Here is a 24,736-nt window from a genome sequence, read left to right as displayed (position 1 = left end):
ACTCGTTCGACCTAGACAACTAGTGCTGCCTGGGTTGAGACCGGGTGGAAGGAGTGGGTTTCTTGGAGCCTTGCTTAACCAGATGCCAAATTGTGGCGCACTAGAAATGATGGTTTTCGTGCCGATATTGTTCCCTTTTTGTTTCGTTCAAGTGATCACCAGTGATGCACTCCTTGAACTTGTGGTTTGCAGTGGGCTTGGGTGCACGTGTGGCAGCTATGGAAGTGGAAGCTTCGGCTCACTACCTTGGGTGGGGTTGCCCTTGAGGTTTGCCCCTTATGTCTAGTATTCTTGGCTTTGGGAGGGTGGGGTTGGGTGGTCAGGAGAGTGTAGGGTGCACACATGACCTAAGCAAGGATTATCTGACATAGAACCATAGGGAACTAGGGTTAGACCAACATACGTGAGAAGCCCTAACAAAGGTTCGTAGACCCGGACTGCAATTGATTGTTGCTGGTGACTCACCACCCAACCGTAGGTTTAGTACCTCGAACCACCCCCAAGCTTGAGGTCTGATTGCTGCGAGCCTGCCAAGCCGAGATGACCCCAACCTGGCGTTCCATACCATGAGTCACTTGCTTGTAGCTCCTTGGCCTTGAGGTCGTGCACGTCCCTGGTAGCTCTTCTTGTTAGCATACTCATTCCCAGTTTCTACCCATGTTTGGAGTCCCCTTTTAATCCCTTTTATGACCCTTAGTTGTGGGCTGGCCACCCCTATTTTTCTGGTATTTTTCCTCCCCAGGTCGGGTTCCTTTTTTCCAGTCCGCCAGCTCTGATTTGTCCAGTTGGCCAGCCCTTCGTTACCTATTTATAGGTGGGTTTGCCTTCCTTACTTTTCATAGTTTGGTCATCTTTTGTAGCCCTCACTTATGAGACCTTTTATGTATCTTGCTCGGGGTTGCTTCATTGCAGTATATTCAGCATAGTTGCTTCATCTCTCTCTCTCTCTCTCTCTCTCTCTCTCTCTCTCTCTTTCTCGCAGTTCTCAGATCAGTACACTCTAGTGCTTATCTTGCTTCCGCTCTGTGCACTCTTTCATGGTATCATGATTCATCGCTCTAGGTTCAGAGTTACTCTGCTGTCGTAGTTTCTCCTCAGTTTTCAACACCTTCTCTTCTGCGTTTTTCTTCTCAGTTCTGCTTCTGGTCGGCTTGTCTCTTCCAGGTGCTTCGCCATTGCAGTTTGTGGTCATCCTTCATCGGTTTTCGACCCCTGAGACTCTTGTACACTTGTCGGCTGCTCTATTTTAGGGCAGCAGCACTGTTTGGACTGCGTTTTTTCCTGTACATGTGTTTTTTGCAGCAGTTGGTTTTTTGATTTGAGGATTGGTGGCATCCGGTACCTATGGAGGACACTTCTTCTGAGATTGTGTGTTTTTCTTTTGAGATTGAGCCGGAGCTTTTGTGATGGCTACCCTGACTACTCTTCACATGTTCTCCTCTGAGGCTTCAAAGTTGGATGGCTCCAACTACACTTTGTGGAAGGTGAAGGTGACATCAGCGTTGCGTGGAGTGGATCTCTAGGATTGGCTTGTTACAGCTGACAATGCCACCCCTCCTGCCCTTTCTACCATTGGTGTGACTCAGGCACAGATTGAGGTTTGGCGGGCAAATGATTGTCTTGTTTTTTCTTTTCTGATGTTGAATTGTCAAGATTTTGTTCTCTCATGTGCGTACAGCAAATGCTGCACATGAAGTTTGGAAGGCATTTGTAGATCTTTACGAGATTAAGTCTCTAGGTCGGAGTTTGGCTTTGGAAAAGCAGCTTATAAATTTTTCAATTTCTGCCTTTCCATCTTTATCTTCTTTCATCTCGAAGATGAAAGATCTCTGGGACGAGCTTGCTGTTTGTGGCAAGGATATCTCTACACAGGATATGACTATTCGGCTCCTCTCCAAGCTTCCAGAGAGGTTTTATGCTTTCTTTCAGTCTCTTGTTTCTTCTCCTCGTCTTGTTCCAGTTACTTGGGAGGAGGTTTTCCCCTCCATTAAGCAGATTGAGTCTCGCTTTGAGGAGCGGACTGGCACCTTTGGTGGTTCTGATGGAGCTTTGGCTGCTCGAGATAAAGGGAAGAATCGACAAAAGAAAGGGAAAGGGGGTTCTGACAAGAACTCCAAGGATAACGACAAAGATAAAGACAAAAACAAAAATAAATCTTCGAAAAACAAGGACATTCAGTGTCACTACTGTGGCTAGAAGGGTCATAAACAACCCCAATGTCACAAGAAGAAGCGGGATGAAGAAGCAAAGAACTCTACCTCTATAGTAGTGTCTCAGACCAAGAAGGATGATGGTATTCTTCTATTAGCCAGTGCTCGTCGTGTACTAGCTCTTGTGACTTCTCAGTTGCGGTCTTGGATTGTGGATAGCGGTGCTACTGCTCATATGACACCTCATCGAGATTGGTTCAAGGATACTTTTGTCCACAGTGTGGATATCTCAATAACTCATATAAGTGTCCCCAAGGTTACTTATATACCAATAACTCAACTATTATTAACCCTTGCTGTCTTTATAACCTTTTTAGCCATAATTAGCCCTTGGTTATTATTTATAAGCCCACTGCCAATCTAGACCTTATCTTGCTAGTGCCCTTAGCCGATGTGTGAACCTTCTAGGTCTGCTAAGCCTTAACCTTAATCTTGGGTTAGCACACGTCACTAGCCTTAGGTTATCCTAACCCTGGGTCATAGTAACATGAAACGTTTCGTCCGTTTCGTAGTTTCGAAGGTTTCGTTTCGTTTCGTCTGTTTTGGACGAAATGCAAAGGTTTCGAAATGACACTTCTTATATACACATACCAAATTTATACCATAGCCAGCAGAAAGATGAAGATACATTTTTTGGGACTAGGGGGTATGAAATTCATAATTTTGGGAGTAGGTTTTTTGGTATTTTCAAAATTTGGCCAAGAAAAGGAGAGGAAGAGAGGAGGAAAGAAACAAGTCGGAAGGGAAGAGGGAGGTGAGAAAAAAAGGGAAGGAGGTGAGAAAGTTGGAAGACAAGAAAAGGAGAGAAAGAGGAGGAGCGAAGAGGAGGGGTGGATCGTGGAGGAGAAGAGAGAAAGAGGAAAAGGGAAGAGGAAGAGGAGGCGTGGAGGAGAAGAAGTGAAGGAGCGAAAAGGAGGAGTGGAGGAGAAGAGGTGGAGCAACAGGTTGCGGCCGAGAAGAAGCGTCAGATGTGTGAAGTGGCAAATGGGCAACAAACAAGGACGGAAACGACGGCAAAAATCGCATTTGCAAAAAAAACCTTATGCCCTTTTTTTTGACCTCACTTTACATTTGGGCGAAACACCGTTTCGATGGATAGGTTTCGTTTTGTTTCGAAATGTTTCATGCCAGAAACGTTTCGTGCCGTTTCGAGAGGTCAAGACGGGTTTTTATGTTACTATGCCTTGGGTTGGTCAGGATGTAACATTATCTCCCCCTTCTATTAGATTCACGTCCTTGTGTATCCATAAGGAGACACACCATTGTAAGCGATTCCTAGGATCTTGACAATCACTCGTAGCATCTACTCAAGTCTCTTGGCTCTTACCTAAGCCAATATGAAACTCCTCTTGTAGGCCTTGCTACAAAGATCCAACTGCTTACTGCCAATACAATCCACCTCTCCTCTAAGAGTTGAAAGGTTCACTGTTTTTCAACTTCAATCCAAGAGTTGAAACACCAATCCTAATCGCACTGGAATCCAAGAGTAGGACACTCAGTCATGAAGTGCAACGAGTTCTTCCAGAACAACTATAGCACAGGTCAACAACACAACTCAACAGTCATACCACATGGCATCTTGCATTGTTCTCGACAAACACTAGCCCACTTATAAGTTCCAACGTCTTATTACCCCCATCACAAGTCCAGACAACTGATACTTAGGTAACAAGTTTGTATGAACTCTCCCACCTCACGCACGTCCATGCACGTGAAAATTGTTCACGTGCGAGAAGTGCTCTGTGTACGCATCATGTACTCAAGGCACAATATACCAAACACAAGATCTCTCCTGTCAAAGCTTTTGTTCAATCATAAGATCTCCTTCGTGCAATCCTCACCTAAAGGCTAATGCTAAACCCAACAAATGCCTCCGATTTGGTGAAGGCATAACTACCAATTCCCTCATGTATCCTAACTCCTACTCAGAGTTTGTTTTACTCAAAACCCTGGAAGTCTCCTGTGGATGTCAATAGAAAGATTGCCCAAATCCACTACAAGCAAGAGATCATATACTTCAATCATTGAGCTTCTTGCTCGCAAAAGATTACCAAGTGAAGGAACTTGTTCCTAGAGACGATCATTCTCGCACCTTCAAGCCTTGGCCTAAAAAGGCCCAACTCCTTGAGTCATTTCGACTCTTCAAGTCATCTTGCATTCCTTGAGCCATCCATTGGAAAGGCAATAGGCTCTTCGAGATACCATATGCTCTTTGAATGCTAGTAGCTTGTCATGAACCAATAACTATCACAAGTTCGGTTTCAGCTACTCTTTCACGCCACCAACTTAGGCAAAAAACTTAAGGTAAGCTTTTTTAAAAGCTACCAAATTTCCAAGCAATCTCAACCTTGTAGAGAGATCCTAAAGCACAATTTTTATAGTGTCCAAAGCAAGTTAGGTTCCATCAACCGATTCTCACACTAGTCCCTCCAATGCTCAAGTGATTTTGAACCCTAACGTTCATAAGGATGCGATATTTTGAGTGACTAGCAAAACTAATGAAAGTTTCAATTGTTGGCCTACCTTTTGGGCAACTAAAAACTCCCCATCTGGTGTTGTCACATGCGTGGAAGCTTTGTGTGTCTTCTTTCAGCCCAAAGTTACTGAATAGGAACCTTGATGCAAGTCACCAACAAAGACACAGGGAGAAGAGAGAGAGAGAGCTGTATTTTCAGCATAGTTGCAAACATTCTCGTTTGCATAGGTTAGCAAACGTTTGCTAACGTTTGCTACATTCTCATGTTTGCAACACCTTGCAAAGCTAACTTTTTTTGCAACTTAAAAATTTGGACGGCCGGTCATGTTTTAGGTTTTTCTTGGGTAGCGTGTAAATACTAAACATTGTGTGGCATGGAATTAAAACATTGCTGAATGTTGGGAATCACACTCAAGTAAACTGCAATGCAAGGAGTACAATTGCCATTCACCTTTCAACATTGTGAAGAAGCTTGAAGGTGTGTGATGTACTCCACAACCATAGCCGACTATAACCTAGAGCCTACAACCTTTAGGTAGAGTGTCTAGTGATATTTTTGAAATTTGAAACTCTCCCAAAAAAGCTCCGAATTTGACATTTTAGTCTATTGAGATGGTCTTCTTTTGGAAATTGGCCATCTAGTAAATGACACGAATGCATCTACGCCAAGGTTTGAAGCATTCTTTAGCAAACTTGGCAAAACTCGAATGCAAATGCACGAATGCAACGAATGCTTGCAACTATGATTTTCAGTATATTATATAGTACAAAAAGATGTCATTATGAATGTACAGATTTTGGATGCCCTTGCCATTTCCAAAAGGTAAACTAGGGTCTACCTAATCTAATCTCAAAGGTGTCCTCAAATGAGGATGAGATGATCTACAAATGAAACCATACCTTGCCTTTTATAGGTTCTTGGAAGCCCTTTTCAACTGGCCGACTGCTGGTCAGCTGGTTCCATGGACACATACATACATATATATATATAAATGTTGCCAACTTGAAGTGAGACACCTCCTATGCCTGGTTGACTGGATCTTGGTTCTTAAAGAAGCCTTTCGGTGCCTTTCAAGACCTTGCTACTGCCTTGAGCTATTGTTTACCTCCTCCTCAGTGTCTGGATCTAGCACAAAACCAGCTGCACGCAAGGGTGAATGATAGTTATCCCATCGAGTTTGGGAAAGTGCTCTCAACTCCTCTTGCCTTCCCTTAGTAGGCTCCATCTCTCTAATGTGCTCTATCATCTTGTCCATGCCCTCATAAACCTTGCCAATGTAAGGTTGCTGACTGTTTGCAATCCTTAACATGTGAACGAAGGGCTTCACAACAACATTAAGATGGTCCACATCAGCCCAAAATGCAACATGAATCACATTACTGTAGCATGCTCTACCTGTACATTGAACAAGAGGTGGGCCAATTAATCCATTGATCACTCTCACTATAAGTTGTTTCAAAACATTTTTCACCTTTTGAAGCCTCTCCAACATAATAAAATTGTAGGCAAAGTGGGTTTCAGAGTATTTTAAGATATCCTTTTGGGGAGACCTCTTTCTGAACTGTGAGAGAATATAGTGGTGATGAGTGATAAAACTGGCAATCTCTCCCTTTCTCAAGAACAAGTGCCACCCATGGCAAATCCGCAATGTCCTTCTGAAACCGGCCTTCAAAAACTTGACGGGCGGTGAGCACACTTAATCACACTTAAAACTCTTTATGAACTGGAATAATTAAACTTGGAAGAAGAAGAAAAAGAATAAGTGGAGCTAGAGTGCTCCTGCACAAAAGACCAATTGGCCCCAAAGCGTGGCGTCCCCTCAGGTATTTATTTATCACTCGAGGTCAGCGTAGCCCTTGTACAATTCTCGAGAAGATGCCTCCTTGCTTCACATGGAGGAGATCTTCTCAAACTTTCACCCAGTTTGTGTTTTGGGATACAAGAGCCTTGGCGCCCTTTTTATACAAATTTTGGGGGAAAAGCATATTAAAAAAAATAAACGTGTGGCGCCTAGCGTTTTCTTTTTTTTTCAAAAATTGAGCTGCCTAACGCTTTTCTCCATCGCGCTTTTCCTTGCGCGTTTTGCTGCTGCCCGGTTGCTCTTCACTTCGTCTCTCTTTCTCTTGCTTGTGAGCGCATGCACTGCCTACGTGGCAGTGCCCGTACCTGTGCAGCCAGCCGTCTACATGGCAGTGCCTGCAGCCAGTCGACTCACCTGCAACCAGCCACACGTGCCTGCGCCTGCCATGTCAGCGCCTACACACGTGTGCCACGTCAGCTTTACTGTGTCAGCTGCCACGTCACTTGTACCTGTGCCACGTGGCAGTGCCACGTCAGCTGTTGACTAGGCTGACCCACAAGATGCCTCGGCTGCTGCTCCTGAACAAGTTAGGAGAAAGACCAAAAACATGCACATGAACAAACATATGATCATGCACACATATGAACACACACACACACACACACACACACACACACACACACACAAACATGCATCTGCAGCCACACGTGTACAAACTTACACATGCATATACAGGATTAAACATGATCAGTGAATGCTAAACATGATTAACCATAATCACAATGCTTAAGAAAAAGAGGTAAAATACTCAGTCCTGTAACATACCCCCCTCTTAAAACAAAGCAATCGTCCTCGATTGTTCATTCAAAGGATTTGCCAACTGAAACAGAACCTAAGAGATCAATGAGAAAGCTGTCCTGCCAACTGAAACAGAACATCTGAATAACATAAATCAAGAGCATCGATCTCATGAATAGTCATGTCCCCCTGGATGCTTTACGTGCTCTGCTTATGGCCATCTCACAGGACCCATGATTAGCAGTACATCATGAACATGAGTAAACACTAATGCATATCAAATGAAAGTCTAGAATAGGTGTCCCCATTCTCTCAAAAGATTCGTATATCCATGAATCAAACCATGTGACTAGTACACATATATCATAGAAATCCCATAGGCAGATATACTGTCAGTTCAGTATCTCGGGTGTGCTGACAAGAACACCAAGCGACTTCCATATTTCATCCAAGTGAACTCTGTGACAAGGGAGCGGAGTGTGCAGCCAGCCGTCTACATGGCAGCGCCTGCAACCAGTCGACTCACTTGCAGCCAGCCACACGTGCTTGTGCCTGCCATGTTAGCGTCTGCACACGTGCGCCACGTCAGCTTTACTGTGTGTCAGCTGCCACGTCATCTACACCTGTGCCACGTCAACTGCTAACTGGGCTGACCCACAAGATGCGTCAGCTGCTGCTCCTGCAACAACAAGTTAGGAGAAAGACCAAAAACATGCACATGAACAAACATATGATCATGCACACATATGAACACACACACACCAAACATGCATCTGCATCCACACACGTGTACAAACTTACACATGCATATACAGGATTAAACATGATCAGTGAATGCTAAACATGATTAACTATAATCACAATGCTTAAGAGAAAGAGGTAAAATACCTAGTCCTATAACACCTTCGGCAAATTATTCAGGACACGTGCGATACAAGGAGTGAATGTGATATGGGGATACCTCAACTCTAGCTTTGCCCACGCTGCTCTATTTGATGCTTCAGCATCTCCTATGACCTGAATCAGATCTTTTGGACCGATGGTGTGAACAGCATTTGCCCACTCCTCTACACGCACATCGGAGCTCTTCCTTGTTTTAGACGCATCATGTGAGGATAAGAAATACACACCACATCGTGAATAAGCCACAATACCATGGATGGAACGAGAGAGCGAGTCACTCCAGCCATCAGTGATAAGAGACACTCCACCCAACACGAATATTCGTTGATGGTCCATCAGTGACCTCTTTCTCCTTTTCCAGCAAAGTGGTTATCAAAGTCTCTGATGATGGAGGAGTATATGCGGGTCCAAATCCAGCAATTGCACGGACCAGCTCTTGGAAATATGGTGATCTTGCCACATTGAATGCAATGTGATCTTGAAAGAAAAACCTGGCCACTGTAGCATCCACTTCTTCTCGCTTCCGAGGATCCCATGAACTAGGAATAGTTCTTTGGCCACCTCGTGATGGTGGTGCCGTGGGAACAAGAAATAGGATTACCTGGATTAGAGCCAGTATTCCCAGCTTGTGCTCCAGAAGTACCACTAGATGCATGAGAAGCAAAAAAAGAGGGGTTTACAGCCATAGACCTTGGAGGTGGAGCTCGAAACACCTGTGCATTGAGCCTTTCGTGTAAGTCCACCTTCTTCTTTGCTGGAACTGATTGGAAAAAAGCCACATCATGGCCAGGCTCATGCATCAAATGAGCTCGCACATGATTGGCTCTTCCTGTCTTTGCTTGCTTGCAATACCTGCACTTCCATTTCCTAGCACCTCCACTTGCATATGTCTCATCACAGTCCACCTCTTCCCACCATGACCAAGTAGCTTGCTTCTTGGACCACTTGCTGCCTGAAGGTCTAGGTGCTACTGGCAGCCGTTGCATTCCCAGCCGTCACATGGAACAGCCGTTCCAGAAACAGCAACTGCTGTTTTGACTAAACCTCTATGTCAGCAGCCCGTACTAGGCCGTTCCGGCGTTCCTTATGCATAGGAAACACCGTTTGGCCGTGCCAGACCACCGGGAACGCCGTTTCCTGTTACTATGCTGAAAAGCCCTCTATCTAGGTGATGGCTCTAGTTTTTAGAATTAGTTGGTTCAACCCCTTGTAGGGATTTTGTATAAACCTGATAAGCTCGAAAATTCTTTGGAGGAAGTTACTTTGGAGAAGCTTTTCATTTTGTTAACTGATTTTTTGGAGGAGGGTAGTTTGTAGACTTTTCTAAAAAGAATCCTTGTTCTACTTCTTGTCATCTAGAATTGTGTGGTCTGTTCTTCGGATTTTTTAAGGCCTACCATATTTGTATTCTATAGCTGTTGAATGCTATTTGTAGTCATTGCTTAGCTGTTTATGAAATGTTGATACTTATTGCACAGGTATTCCAAGTTCCATAAGCGTTGCTTGGCAGACCGAAAACGAGTTGGTGTTGGTCGCAGTGAGGTTAGTTCCACTCATTGTTAGATCTTTTACAATCAAAACTTCTTGCTTCAGGGAGTCCAAGACATGCTAGAAATGATTGTGTACAGTTTTCCACCTTAGTCGGCTTATGGTGTGCAGGTGTATGATAACAGTAGCAGAGATGGCTGGTTGAAAGGGTTGAACACTTTTTATCATGTTGTTTCCTCTTAATCTCTAGTGACCCTGAGAGCAGCGTGAGAGAGCTTTAAAAGACTGCTCATGGTGAATACTCCAGTCTCCCTATGCTGCAGTAATAAAGATGCCTGGAGTAGGTGTGGTTGACCCCTAGGCTCAGATGTAGGCTCTCTACAGGCTGATGCATGAGATTGAATCCACGCCCTTAATGGACATTAGGGCCAAATGCAGCTGTAAATCATTATACCCATTGCTGTCATTAGGCTTGAGATTCAAGGTAAAGCATTTGTTTTTTCCAAGTGTTTTACCTTATTTCAGCATATAGTTGTTACCTTTTTCATTATACACCATTGTTCATCATCAGAAACAAGGTTCTATCGAAGCTGTAGAAGTGAACGAATTAAGTACAAAGGTTGATGTTCGGCCTTTCTACATGAGCCTCCTGACTAACCTGACCCCCTGCACAATGGGCTATTGAGCTTGCAGCAGCATGGGATCTGCTTTCTGCATAACTTCAGTTCTTTTCTCATTTTTCCCTGAAGATTGAGGTGCTATAAGTAAATAAGCTCAAGATGACAGTGGGAAAAATCAAGAAGACTTGGGAGACACAAATGGCTTGGACAAGGGAGTTTGAGATGGAATGTCTTGACTATGGGCAGTAAATTCATTCCACAGCAGAGGTTTGCCATAGCTTTGGCATGCTTGATTGCTTTGTTGTATATTATGCCCATTTGAAGCTGTTTTGAGAGGATTGTTCAGTAGTTGGTGGGATGAAACCATGTGTTTGATCTTGGTAGGTAGTGTTGTATCTCTGTCCAATTCTTAACTCGACATTTGCTGTGCAGTTCGTGGTGTTGTGTGTAACGTGTCCATTCTTGAATCATCCACCAGAGAACCATTGAAAATCCTGGAATCCAAGGTTTCAATGCCACATTATTTTATCAAGTACAGGCTGTTCACCTGTGTGAGTTTTTTTGTGCTACATCAAAGGTCTTCCTGATCACCGATTGGTCCAGGTAAAATTGAAAGAGGGCTTCCCCATGTCCTTAAAAAGTGCACAAGATTCTAGGTTTTAGGGTAAAACCTTGCTTCATGACTGAGACTACTGGTTTAGGATCTGTTTCTTGCATCTGCAACAGAAGTAGCCTTAAAGGCTTAGTACGAATTGTCCTTTGCTATGTTTGAGGCAGTGTAACTCAGGTGGATCTCGTAAGATATAGGTGATAAACTGGACAAGGCTACAGATCTCTAAAGCTACATGGGAATCACAGATAATCAATCTCTTATGCCTGCGTGGGTCACAATGAGGTTTAGTATCACTTTGCTGAGGATGATAAGAGTTGTTCTACGTTTTTATGACAAAGAACCGTGTAGACCTATCAGCTAGAGTAATCTCCTAATCAAGGGAAGGTAGTTCACAATTTGAGATTGTTATAATTTAGTTGCTGCACTCTTTCTCATGACAGGTTCCTTACACTGCTTGGTCATATTCCCCCATCAAAAAGAGCAAGCTGGCAGCTGATTGATTTGGAAAACTGGCAGGGTAGGGGGTTGCATGCACACCAGGTAGTGGTGGACAGTTCTGGCGCACAATTCTGAACGGCATGCATTAGAAAATTACCCAAATTTTGACAGTGATAGTCTGTTCTTTCTCAGGGTTTTTTGGAAGCTAGGGTGGAGACTAGAACTTGATCTAGGCTTGAGTTTAGCTCAGCCCTTCACCTGGTTGGCAGGGGATGCTAGCGTCTGATCGGCTCAGTTTTGGTCTAGCCCCGAGCTCATGAGATTGCAGGCATGGTGTTTGGTTAGCCTCAATCTCAGGAATGCCGCTCCTGATGATGCAACGGTTTGGTGGTGAACTTGCCAGCTCTCATCTTTTTCTGGGGTGCTTGTTTCTCACTTAGTGTTTTCTGCAGTTTAGCTGGTTGGGAGTTCAACATTAAAAAAAAGTGTGGGCTTCATGGTACATTTGCCGGTTAGTGCACATGATATTGTGGGTCTGGTCCATACATCTTCTCGATCTTCATAATGATATGGTAGAAACACACCACCTTTTTTTAAATTATCTTATTGGTCTGCTAGTTATTATCCTCTTTACTTTGACCTTTCTGTCAGCGGCAGAAGGTGGGTCGCTATCAAAATCACAAATCTTCTGCCTAAAGCAACAAACTTGACTCCTCAAAGCTGGAGTGGGTCTGGTTTTTCTCATCTCCATTATGAACCATGTATCGAGCAAGAGTTTTGAGTTATTCCTACTGCCATATTCACGGATCATATCTAACATCTTTTTGGTCTCAGGTCTTTTGTAGTCATTAGTACAATCTTTATGTCTTTCTAGTTGGTGAGCATCCCCAAGTTCGTGCAGCATTTGAGACATGTTGAACCAGTGTCAAGAGGATGTCTTCCACAGTAGTCAGGATCACAGAGTGTGCATTTGCATCTTTTTCCTTCAATGCTCAGACAAGGACTAAGTTGGACTTAACATCTCGGCCATTAGCATCCTTGGTGACTTTAGGCTTGAGTCTTCGAGTTGAATTCAGTAGTGGCTAATTTTTCCCCTTTGGTGTGGGTGGTTGGTCTCTTGTTGTTTGCTGCCAAGCCATTTCTCTTTGTTCTGTGTTTGCTAAACAACCTGTGAAGAACTGTGTGAAGCCTTTTCACTGCTCCACACTCATACTGTATCGTCTGGGCTTCAGCTAGCGCATGTTTGTATGGCCCTGACTATGAGAAGTAGCTATGATTAGGCAGCCCAAGCTCCTGGCATCCCTTTTTCCACACGGGATAGGCCAGGTGGTGTAAAAACGGCTTGATAAGATTTGGCACACTGCCAAATAGGCTAGATGCTAGAGTGGATTGTTTTTCCATAATGGTCTACGCATGGGGTAGGTACACTTTGCTCTTGGTCACCCTGTCCAAAGGTTTCGCGGCCCAAGAGATTTGACACCATGACTAAGACCGTGGATCTACACAGTCTAGTTAGGTCTGTCCCACATACCCAGGCCTATACAGGTACACTATGAGCCCCAATCTCGATATAGTTCAACAGTCATCACTAATAGTTACACCTTGGCTCTTGTTAGCATATAGCTTCCTGTTTCAGTAGTTCCAAGTCAACCATTGAAGCTCCCTTCATAGGAGCACATGGGCTTGGCCATTTATTGTATCACACCAATAATATAGAATTGAGGAAGTTGAGTTTAAATTTTTGTGCTGCGCAAGATCCTACCTCTTCCGTGTGGTGTTTGCATACACTGCTTGTTGTATCCTCTCACAGCCTTAGCTGTGATATTATGTAAGAAAGTTGTAACCCACTCAAGGAACTTTTCATTTGCACACATTTTGTTTGGCTGCACAATACAAATGATTGCAGAATAATAATTGATGAACTTGTTGTTTAATGAATGGCTGAACTGGACAACGGTGCTTCCAATCTAGGGGGTTGTGATGAACAGGATTTTTATATGCTGCTGTGTGTATCAGCTGATCAAGCCTGGTTGGCCTGCTAGCAGCTGCTTGTCAGCTGGTCCTCTTGCCTGGCGTCCATATCTGGAGGGTATTTGCAGCTGTGCGAGGACCCACTGTTCTATGTGCTCTATGATGTTTAGGGCCTGCTGCTTGACCACCTGCCAGGCCAAAAAGACTACAGTGTGTTGCAAGGGTTGATGGATGGAGTAGGAGAAGCTCTGTACACAGACACACAAGCACACACAGCTCGAACAGAGAAAAACGTGAGAGTGGTGGAAAACGTACTTTGATAATAATGAAAAAAAAGTACGAAGTACTATAAGTCTTGGTCTAAAAGACCAACACACAATAAGGGTGTTCACATGAGGAAAAAACCCATGTCCAGCCATGGTGGAAAGTGCCCGTGAGTAGACTAGTTCACACTTGAACTTCTATGAGGAGAAATGACTAACAACCCTGAAATGAATGATGTGAACATAAATAGGGTGTAGCAAACTACCCTGCTAGAGGCTATAGGTTTAAAGCTTTGAAAAAGCTTCAAACTTCTCTTTGGAAAGAGGATTTGTAAATCCATCTGCCACATTGGCCTGTGTAGGCACATAAGTCAAGTCAATGTCCCCAGCATGGAGCCTCTTCCTGACATAATGGTAATGTAACTCGATATGCTTTGTGCGGGCATGAAATACGGGATTGCGAGCAACGGCCAAAGCACTCTGACTGTTATTGTAGATGGTGGTAGAAGATGGCTGTCTAATACCAAGATCAGCTAATAGATGTCGTAGCTAAACACATTCCACAATAGCTGTAAAGGCTGCCTTGTATTCAGCTTCACAGCTAGAAGTTGTCACCACACCTGGGCCAATCCCAGGGGACTAAGGTCTTCGACACCCTTTTGCATGACCATCAATTTGTACTGAAGCATTTAAACACTGGCCACAACCATTAAACATCATCATGCATGCTGAAAAATAATATCATATGCACAGGACACCACATTGGGACCGGAATGGCCGGCCCCCCTTCGACGGAATTCTTTATTCCTCGGGAGTAATCTTTCATACAGAGGATGTGGGTACTCAGCACTGGAACTTTCCAAGAGAGAATTTGAACTTGCGAGAACAGTCCCACAAACTCACAAAATTTTGCACTCGTAACTCAAGGCCAAAGTCTTCAAGTTTTGTCAAAAAGCAAGCAGCTTTTTGTGATGAAACTCTTTAGAATCGCTCCCAGAGGCACTGTCTATGCACCGGTTACCAGGGAAACATCTTTGGCACTCAAAAGCAAGCATAAGAACTCTTATTTGTCGTGAAGAACCTCGCTGCCCAGCCCTGAATCTCTGTTTTCAGCCAGTAAAACACTTCATAAGAGAGCTTGTGCCTGTGTGATAGAAGCCACAGAAGCCCTGCTTATGCACATGACGGAGAGAGACTACTGTAGGGGCAGCTATGGGGCTGTCGAGAAACGTCAGATCCATCCAAATCCATCCATCAACATAGTTGTCCGGTACGAATTAAGGTACGAAAAAACAGTACCGGTACGGGACTTTTAAATATTGAAAAATAAGTTCGATTGAGGTACGATCCACTTTAAAAAACACTTGAAAAAAAGATATTTGTACACATTTAGAGATGCAAAGTCGAGAGAAGTTGTAATTTGTCATAAACTAGTACAAAAACTCAAGAGTCATGAATAATGAACACTGAACATGCCATAAATAAGAGTCGTGGCCCATGGCCTACAATAGGAAATACAAAAAAGTGTGTCAACACTAAGTACAAAAATGTCCAAAGTCTAGACTCTAGAGACTAGAGTTTAGACTTAACTCCTCCTCTTGAGAGAAATCACTAGGGGAAGGAATGCCCTCGCTAGAGGTGCTTCCATCATCATAGGCCAATCCAAAACTGCCCTCACTAAGGACATTGCCCTCGTCATCGTACTCGGGCTCTCTGATGCCTGCAATAGGAGCATCCTCTTCTTCAACAACAAGCGCTAAAGTGCTCATATGTAGCCGTGGGGGTTGAAGTAAGGCGCCGAACAGTGTATCCACGGCCTCTTACTCGTGTGCCACCTCTAGCTGCGCGACCTCTACGAGTACGAGAAACTCGACGGTCAATCTCCTCTAGCTCCTTGTAGAGATCGGCATATATGGCCTCCTCATCTTGATCTCGCTTCTTGTGGACACTCTTAAGAGTGTCCGTTGTCAACTTGAACTCATCGACATTCACCTGAAAGCAAAGTTTAAACATTTATAAATTATTAGACTTTAGTCATGCATTTATAAATCATTATTAATGAGCCAAACTTTGAACTCTGGAGATCTCTACCTGTTTGGAGATCTCCATGTCATGCATCTTCTCCACCATGCGCATGTTAGCACGGCAATATACAAGCCGCTCTAACTGAATGGTGTTGAGACGGCTTCGTATCTTTGTGTGTAGGAGTGAGTAGGAACTCCAGTTCCTCTCACATGCCCCCGAAGAGCAATCCTATGAAAAATAAGAGAGTTAGAAACTAGAATGTAAGAACTAGTTATTAGTTACGATTCTAGAGTATACACTATATATTCAATAGTCACCTGTGACAAGACTCTCAAAGCCACTTTTTGTATGAATCCCCTCCATAGGAATATCGGGGTCCTCATCATCAAGCACGGTGGTCGGCACGAATCTCTGCTCGAGCCTCTCGCAACATGAAGTGGGTGAGTAGCCCCAATGTGGAGTCCTCCATGTCAGCCATGCGCAAAACCCTATACAAGGGAGTCACCGCAATGACAATGGCACGTACCTCGCGCCAAAAGGACGCTCTCATGCATAGCCGTTGAACGGCTCGCGCCTCGTCCACACTAGTCACCAACTCCTCTCTTAGCCATGCGATGAAATCCGGGGAGACTGCTCGCGAAACATAGCGAGCACCTTTACCTTCTTTGTGAAGAAATTCACAATGGATAGGCCTTGTGCAACCACCCTCTTCACCCACTCTACCTTCCCCACATCCTCCATGAGTAGGTCTAGACAATGGGAGGCACAAGGAGTCCATACAATGGATGGGAACTCTACCAAGCGTCCCATTTTGTGGCAATTGGATGCATTGTCCGTGATGACTTGAATGACATTTCCATGTCCGACCTACAAGTAACACAATGGCAATTTGGCAAATGCAATGACATTCTTAGAAGTTAGAAGCTTAAACATGTTACATAGATGCTAGAGAGTCGAGACTTGAGAGTTAAATCTTAAATCGCAATGCACATGTGACATAGTACATAGTATATACCTCTATGATGGCTTGCCAGATGTGACGATAGATAAAGTCCCCCGATGTTTTTTGCCCCGCCTTTCCGGTATCCAGGCGCGTAAGAAGTATGTGCTGAGAGTGCATGAAACAAGGATCTTCATGATACCTCTCTTCTTCCGATCACTCCATCCATCGGAGAGGATAGAGCAACCATACTTTGCCCATCCTTCCCGCACGGGTGTGAGTTTGTCGTTGATCCTTTGCCTCTCGTCATCAAGCGCAGTGGTGCGCATCTCATGGTAGGTGATACCATGCCATTCAGCGTGGGATGGCCCCACCTCCGCAATGGCCTTCACCATTTTGTGCCATTGTGGAACCTTGAGCACATGGAAGGAGAGATGGCAGTCTATCACCGTACGTGCAATCTCCTCATTCACGGCTTTCATCTTCGCCTTCACATAGGTGAGGTTGTTAATGTTTGCACCGATGGCATTTTGCCTCATTACCAGAGAGGTCTCCTTCCTTGGCCTCTTTGATTGGAAGTTGGAACCACCTGAGGCGGAGCCGGAGTTGGATGGGACGGGCGAAGTAGTCACGGATGCGGAGGCACCGGACATGGAAGCTCCCCCACGTCCACCTTTGCCTTGGTTGCGGATGAGCGAGTACTTCTTCACTATACCATCCGCAATTTCTTGGGGAATCTCCTTGCACGACGCCACTTCCCCACCAAGCTTGGACACATGTGCAAGGAGCCTTGTGACGCTACATGTGTAACCCTTTCCGCAAAAGTTACACGTCCATTTCCATGACCTCGAATTATCGGTAGGTTTCTCACTGGTGGTGGTATATAAGGCAAAAGCCTCATGCTTGTCCTTTCCTCCGGACCTCATTGCCAAAGTCTAAAGAGAGAGAGAGAGAGAGAGAGAGAGAGAGAGAGAGAGAGAGAGAGGGAAAGAGAGCTTGAGAGAGAGAGAGATAGAGCCTAGCCTCTAGATACTAGGTAGTAGGCCCTAGAGGGCGGGACTCGGGAGAGGGAGAGAGGTAGGGGAGAGAGAGAGAGAGCTTGAGAGCTTGAGCCTTGACTCTTGAGCATGAGCCTTGAGAGAGAGAGCTTGAGGCTTGAGCCTTTAAGGCTTAAGCCTTGAGAGAGAGACATAGAGAGCTTGAGCCTTGAGAGCTTGAGAGCTGAGCTTGAATGATGAGAGAGGGAGAGACCTTGAGAGCTCTTATACAACTTACAAGCATGGAGGTGAAAGCCTAAAGGGATCCAAGGCCATGGCACTTGCCCAAACGGCTACAACAAACGGGGGAAAGAAACGAGAAAAAACGGGCGTAAAAAAATACGATAAAAAACGGGCAAAAAAAAAATTGTAAAAAACGGCCAGTTTTTTTTATTAGGACCGTTCCGCATCCGTACCGTACCGTACCGTACGGTATGAAACAACCGTTTCGTTTTAGCGAAACGTCCGCCGGCCAGAAAATCCTTTTGCCAGCGTTTCGCCCCGTCCCATACTTTACGTACCGGTGCTGTGGTACGCGTTCCGCAAACAACTATGCTTATCAAGCACAGGCATAAGAGCCAATTGTGCTGTTCCATAGAATAAGAGATCAATTACCAAAAATCAAAGCCAACCGTATGGCGAGAGCATAGTTGTCAGGTACGATACCGTACAGGAAAATACGGTATGATATAATTCTTTTTCTTATCGTACAATAAAATACGGAGTTTTAAAAAAATACTCATAAACTTAGTATCTCCAATTTTGAGATATGGAGTATTTTAAAAAGGAGGGAAGCATCATAGTATAGAGGACAAACAACCATAGACAAGCAAAAACAAAACCATTGCTCCCCAAAAAAATTATTTTGGAAATTTTTTTTTCGCGGAAAATCCGTACGAGTCCGTATGGTACAATATGATATTCCGTATGATATGCCATCGTATGCCGTACAGAAACGAGTATGATGGTGAGAAATTCATAAATCCATTAATTGGAATGCCCACCAGTCATTCCAACAATTGTTCATCAGGGTACCACCCTATTCATGAGTTTTTCAACGCTTTTGCCATGCAATTGAAGTCCATGTGAGCACCACCGATATGATATGTTCTTGGACTCCATATGGGCACCACCCATATGATCCATATACGTTTGTAATCTATCATAATTTTCTTTGTAAACGAGCCAAAGCGTGCTCTACATCATCAACATGTGACCTGAATAAAGACAGCAATGCATCAAAGACATCTTCTGGTCCAATTGATGGTTGTTTTTGACATGAAAGCAATGGCTGAGATGCAAATTCATCAAAGATAACATCACGAGACACAATGATTTTACGTGTAGTAGCAGGCACATAAAGTCGATACTCTTTGCTTTCATTGCTCTAGCCTGTAAAGATACATTTAATGGCCTTTGCATCAAGTTTTTGTCTTTGTTGTGCGGATACATACACATAAGCCACACAAGCAAAGACTCGCATATGAGTAATCACTGGGATTTGCCATTCCAAGCCTCATAACTTATCATAGATTTCAAGGCTTTAATGGGACAATGGTTGAGCACATAGCTGGCACACATGACCATCTCAAGCCAAAATTTACTTGGTAAATCTTTGCTTTTAAGCCTACATCTGGCCATCTCCATAAGAGTACGATTATGTCTCTCAACAACACCGTTTTGTTGAGGAGTATAAGGTGTAGTAAATTGATGAGATATGCCACGAGATTGCATAAAAACTGTGAACTCATCCCTTTATTTGGACGCAAAGCAACAAGCTTATGGCCACAAGCATTTTCAGCCAAGGGTAAAAAAGCATGGAAGGATGCAAACACATCTAATTTGGCTTTCAAGCCATACACCCAAGTGAACCGAGTGTAGTCATCAATGAAAGTGACAAAATATAGATGTCCCCTAAGAGATGGAGCCCTCGTTGGGCCACAAACATCACTATGCAAGCTGCAATGATCGAGTAGCTCGCATAGTGCCATCCTTGGAAAAGAATGTCGATGCATCTTCCTAAGTAAACAACCCTCACATACATGCTTAACATGGAGCTGCAAAGGAGGCAACTCACGAACCATGTTATGCTTTTGCAACCGCATAAGAGAGGGGAAATTTAGGCGACCAAACGGAGCATGCCACAACTCAGTGTATAGAACTACAACTTAGTGTCACAGAGAACTGTAGGGATAGAGACAGCCATAGCATCATGAGACTCTTGTATCTTGTCATACATATCCACCTTGTACAAACCATTGCACAATGTATCAGACATGACAATAGAATCTACATCTCGACGGTCATGAACTAAGCAACAATGATCAAAAATTGGACTTTAAACCCAGTTTTAGCAAGAGCAGACACATAGATGATATTTCTAAGTATTCCAAGTACATACAATGTGTCATGTAAAGTGAAAATGTCACCATTGTATACTGTCAAATCTACATTTCCAATGCGCTTAATGGCATACGATGTATTGTTAGCACACATCACTATACCACCTTTAGGTGCATCGTGCAAAGTGGCAAACATCTTACATGATGTGATGTGCTTTGTAGCACCGCTATCAAAATACCAATCAACATTAGAAACTGACGTACACGAAGAAGGCATAGACGGGGTACTACATGTGACAATCAATGCATAGCCATCATGGGCCAAGTTGGCCTCTTCCTTGTTATCGTCTGTGGTAGCAACCAAACCTTACTGCTTTTTTCTTTTGCTCACTAGCAATATGCTTTTTGCATCTTCAAGGACATGTCCAGGTTTTTTGCAATAGTTACTCTGTTTCTTCTTGTCCCCACCCTCTTTTGACGCAAGAGGCAAGTATATCCCATGCACCTTTAGCACATGTACATGAACGGATATGTGGAATAACTTGCCGTCTACGCATCTTTAGCATCCCATTTGAGTTGTTCTTGTGTAGAAGGGACATGTGAGGGGGGTGCACTCCCACTGGAACCAGAATCACTAGTTCCAACAATGGACTCCCTTGACGTGCTAGTTATAGGTGCAAGGCCAACAGGTCTTAGCTCAGCATGAGATACATATACCCATAAATTCTTTTCAACCAATACATGCTTCATCATGTATGCCTCGGCAGAGAGCATCCCGAATACATCATTATTAGCCATGACTCAAAGCAAACTAACAATCTTCCCGAAGGAAATGTTACTGCCCAATGCACTGTAGACACTCAATGTCCACTGAAAGACAGCCTTCTGAGATGCCCAATGACCCACTGATGACAAGGACCTGCAAGTGTATTGAAATGACAGAGTGTACGGATAGAAAAGTTATCTGAATAGAGGCTTGATGACGAAAAAAGACGCGAGTGATGGGTGTTGGAATGTCGCATGTCGATGTTGATTGCACAAAAAGAGAGCAAAAGGAATGTTAGATTCAACCTAGGGCTCAATCATAGTTGTCACGGTACGAAAATACGATACCGTACGGGAATTTTGGGTACGATATGAAATTTTGGAACACCGTATGGTAAAATACGGTTTTAATTTCTTAACACTTACAAACTATGGAGCTTCAAGCTTGAATGTGAGGGAAGGTTGGGGGGGGGGGGGGGGGGACGAGTCCACAATGCTCGAGGAACCAGAACATGGAGATGTGTCTCTCCTAGTTGGATCTCCCAATTGTCTCCAAAAGAGAGCCTGCATGGGTAATGCGATACCAAAGGTCTCCCAATGTAGTGTTTATGACAAAGGGACCGTCTTTGCACAGATACGGGCAGTGCAACTAGGGTGATAGGTTTAGGGACTCCTCTCTAAATCAAAATGGGCCTGTCCAAATCTTCTCCCTCGTACATAACAACTTGAGGATATGATGGTCTAGCCTACCTATACCAAGGATCTCCAAGTGATGTAGCAAGATTCTCTCATCCTACCAATCAAGTGTACACTACCAGTCTACCTTGCCAGATTTTTTAGGTCTCTTAGCAACCCCATATGGAATACTGAGTGGACACGAAAGTTGGGAAGTATTGCGAGCATTTGGGATCTTCATTGAGCATGATTTTTTTTATTTATTTTTTTAGCATTTGGAATTTTTTTCTCAAGGTGGGGGGGGGGGGACTCATACCGTACGATATCGTACGGAACCGTACTGTACGAACAGTACGGTACGAATAGGCTCGTACTAGTACGAGAAACAACCATGGGCTCAATTCAGCTCTGTTTTTGGAAAAGCTGAAAATTTGTAGAAGGGTTTTGATGGCCTAAACGGGCTTTGATTCTGGATTTCTTTGGCTTGGGTGACTCGGAAAATGATGAGGAATATACCCGTGCAAAAACATTCAAAAAAATTTGACTTCCAAAAATGGGCTCTGCAATGGTGGTGACGGGTGGAACTGGTGGGTCAGCCGGCTGATGAGCGCTGTTAGGGCGGAGGAGGCGGAGTTGCCCAAATTAAAAATTTGATTTGGGGCTTCTCTAATTGACTGTTGGGTGAGTCTTCTGTTGTAGGTGAAAATGTGGAGCATTGGGCGGAGACGGCAGTGTAGGGTGGCGGCTGCCCTAAATAGGGCAAGCTCCTAGTTGGAGCTTAGGCTCCCTCAGTGGGGGCCTAGCAATGCTGTTGAGCCCTTTTGGAGGGGCTTCCCAAAGAGAAGGTAGTTCTGCAATAAAAATGAGCTCATCGACTGTTTTGCTGTTTTGCCCACTAGTTTCTGGAGAGTACTCTGAACCCTAATAGCTGTAGCCTCAGCTCTGATACCAATGGTAGATGGAGCAGGAGAAGCTCTGTAAACAGACACACAAGCGTGCTCAGCACGAGGAGAGAAAAACATAAGAGAGTGAGTGCTACTTTGATAATGATGAAAAGTAAAAGTACAAAGTACTATAAGTCTAGGTCTAAATGACCAACACACAAAAAGTGTGTTCACACGGGGAAAAAAGTCCAGCCATGGTAAAAAGTGCATGTGAGTGTCTTCACACCTGAACTTCTATGAGGAGAAATGACTAACAAGGATAATTTGGTACTTTAGTGTGTAGAGTCTTGTGGCAAATGCAAATCCTACGAAGGTGAGCTAGCTGGAACATGGGCAATTAATGCATCAAAGATGATGTTTTCCTTTCTTGCAGAAGGGGAAGTTGCTAGTGTATGTGACCACTAGTTATGGCTAGTGCCTTTAGGTAAGATGCATGAAAGCAGATAGCATGCTTCTCTGTGTCTGCACGCCAAGGAGAACCTACAGCTATGCTGCAATGTCTACTAAACCTTGCATTGGCAATCAGGGCAGCACGAAGGGACTGACGACTGTCGTTAGAAACTCAAGTCAAGTCCAACCAAGCAAAGACATAAATGCCTGGAACTAAAGATGTCTTGATTATTTATCATAAAAACTTAATTCACGTTCTTGAACGTCTCAATTCAGTGTTTGACATTACATATGAATACTAATTTTTATGCAGCCTAAATGTGATTGAATGCTTAGATGTTTTGAATCTGCGTGGTGTGGATTTAACTACGCAGGCATTCAATTGTATCAGCAATTGTGCACTTTCAATATCAGACTGCACAAGTTGGTAAATTGAATAATGGGACTGTGCTGTCCAATGCAAGAACTGATGTAGCTGCTTGGTTCTGTTGCATTGTTATCTTCAACCAGGAAATGAACACTCTTTTCCGTTTCTGGTCGTACTTTCTGCGATCACACTTCAATGCCTCAATGTATAAAGAATTCCGGCGCCTGGCAGAGGAGGATGCTGCTGCAAGATACAACTATGGTATGGAGTGCCTCTTCAGGTTCTACAGGTCAGTTTCTTTCCTAGTAACTGAATGATTAACTGGAAAGCAAAGAGAGAAATTGGTCATGTCTCTGTCCTGATGTACTTGTTTTCCCTGAGCAGCTACGGTTTAGAGAAGAAATTCAAACAGAAGCTATATGATGATTTTGAGCACTTAACACTGGAGACATTCAAGAGAGGAAATCTCTATGGTCTAGAAAAGTACTGGTAAGCTGCCCTACATGATCCCACAAGTTCATATTTTAGAAGGTATCTATCTGCCTGCAAGGGTTTGAGCTATGAAGTTGCATGCAGGGCTTTCCACTTTTATCGAAAAGAGAAGGACGTCAGGCCTTTGAAGAAACACCCAGAGCTGGAGAAGCTACTGGATGAAGAGTTCCGCAGTCTAGAGGATTTCCAACGAGCCAAAGAGAAAGAGGCATCTGGGAAGAAAGAGTCTTTGTGTGGTGTTGCATGTGGGGACCAAGTCGAGCAGAGGGAGAGTGAAGAAAGTTTTGCCTCTACCACCATTACACGCCCTTCATCACTTCCAATGAGCACTCTCTCTTTGGCCTCTGTACCGGTGTTGTGAGAGCAATTTTTGGCCTTCTTGTGGTACATGTAAATTTATTCCCTTCATTTCTAGCCAGGACACATGGACACTCTGGAGAGGACTGACGAGATATGCGTTGCTTAGCACAACAAACCTTGTGTTCTTCATGGAAAGGTTTTTTGAGAGATTTTGCGGCTTGTTTAGTGGAGGGCCGTCTTATTGGCAGAGATAAATTTGGCACCGGGAGAGATGTGCAAGTTTTTTCAATATGTCATGGAGATAATCTCTAGGTCTGTTGACTGCATGTATAGAGATTTTCTGAAAGGATCCATCAGGGTGTCCTCTTAAGGGCATTATTTTTAACATTTCCAAAAAGCTGGCGACCTTTTTGGGAATGCATTGAAGAAAAAGGCCACCTTTTTGCAAAGTTTTAATAACAAATTTGTACATCCTTTGACATTCTATTTTTCTGAACAATAATTAGATGACATCAAAACATTCCTTTTTGTGGCAGATTGTTTAAGCTGTCTTTCTCTCATTCAGGAGTGTGCACTTTTTTTAAAGTCAGTTTGGTCTGTATTTGGCGAAAGGGTAGCCCCTTGAGTAAGCATGGCCTGGCTATCACCTTAACTTACTACCATTGCATGTGATGAATATGGATGTCCAACCGAGCAATCATTCCTCTCCCACAGGTTGAGCATTGTTGTCAACTGAGCAGTCACTCTAAGTGATGGCTTAAACTGTAGGTCAGTCTCTTCATGAGAGTAGTCATTCTACTCTTTCAACCCCTTGAAGTTAAAGGGATGTATTTGTCCACCACCACAAGCATCTTCTCATAGAAAAAATCTCCAAATG

The 24,736-nt window shown here is 43.9% G+C and overlaps 1 protein-coding gene across 1 annotated transcript in view; it reads left to right on the top strand.

Annotated features, from left to right (window-relative positions):
* The window catches only part of LOC147611747 (la-related protein 1A-like), a 51,759-nt gene extending 27,372 nt beyond the window's left edge, over window positions 1–24,387 (top strand). Inside the window, exons 11-14 of the mRNA XM_086784797.1 lie at window positions 9,668–9,731; window positions 23,211–23,356; window positions 23,452–23,556; window positions 23,644–24,387. Of these exons, the coding sequence (XP_086640923.1) occupies window positions 9,668–9,731; window positions 23,211–23,356; window positions 23,452–23,556; window positions 23,644–23,920 (592 nt within the window). The 3' untranslated portion in view covers window positions 23,921–24,387. The remainder of the gene's footprint in view (window positions 1–9,667; window positions 9,732–23,210; window positions 23,357–23,451; window positions 23,557–23,643) is intronic.
* The last annotated feature ends 349 nt before the right edge of the window (window positions 24,388–24,736 follow it).

The sequence above is a fragment of the Cibotium barometz genome, chromosome 47, assembly GCF_041138505.1.
Source record: "Cibotium barometz isolate CiBa-2024 chromosome 47, ASM4113850v1, whole genome shotgun sequence".
NCBI classification, from domain to species: domain Eukaryota; kingdom Viridiplantae; phylum Streptophyta; class Polypodiopsida; order Cyatheales; family Cibotiaceae; genus Cibotium; species Cibotium barometz.
The sequence above is the reverse complement of the archived record's forward strand: the minus strand, read 5'-3'. Positions and strand labels throughout refer to the sequence as shown.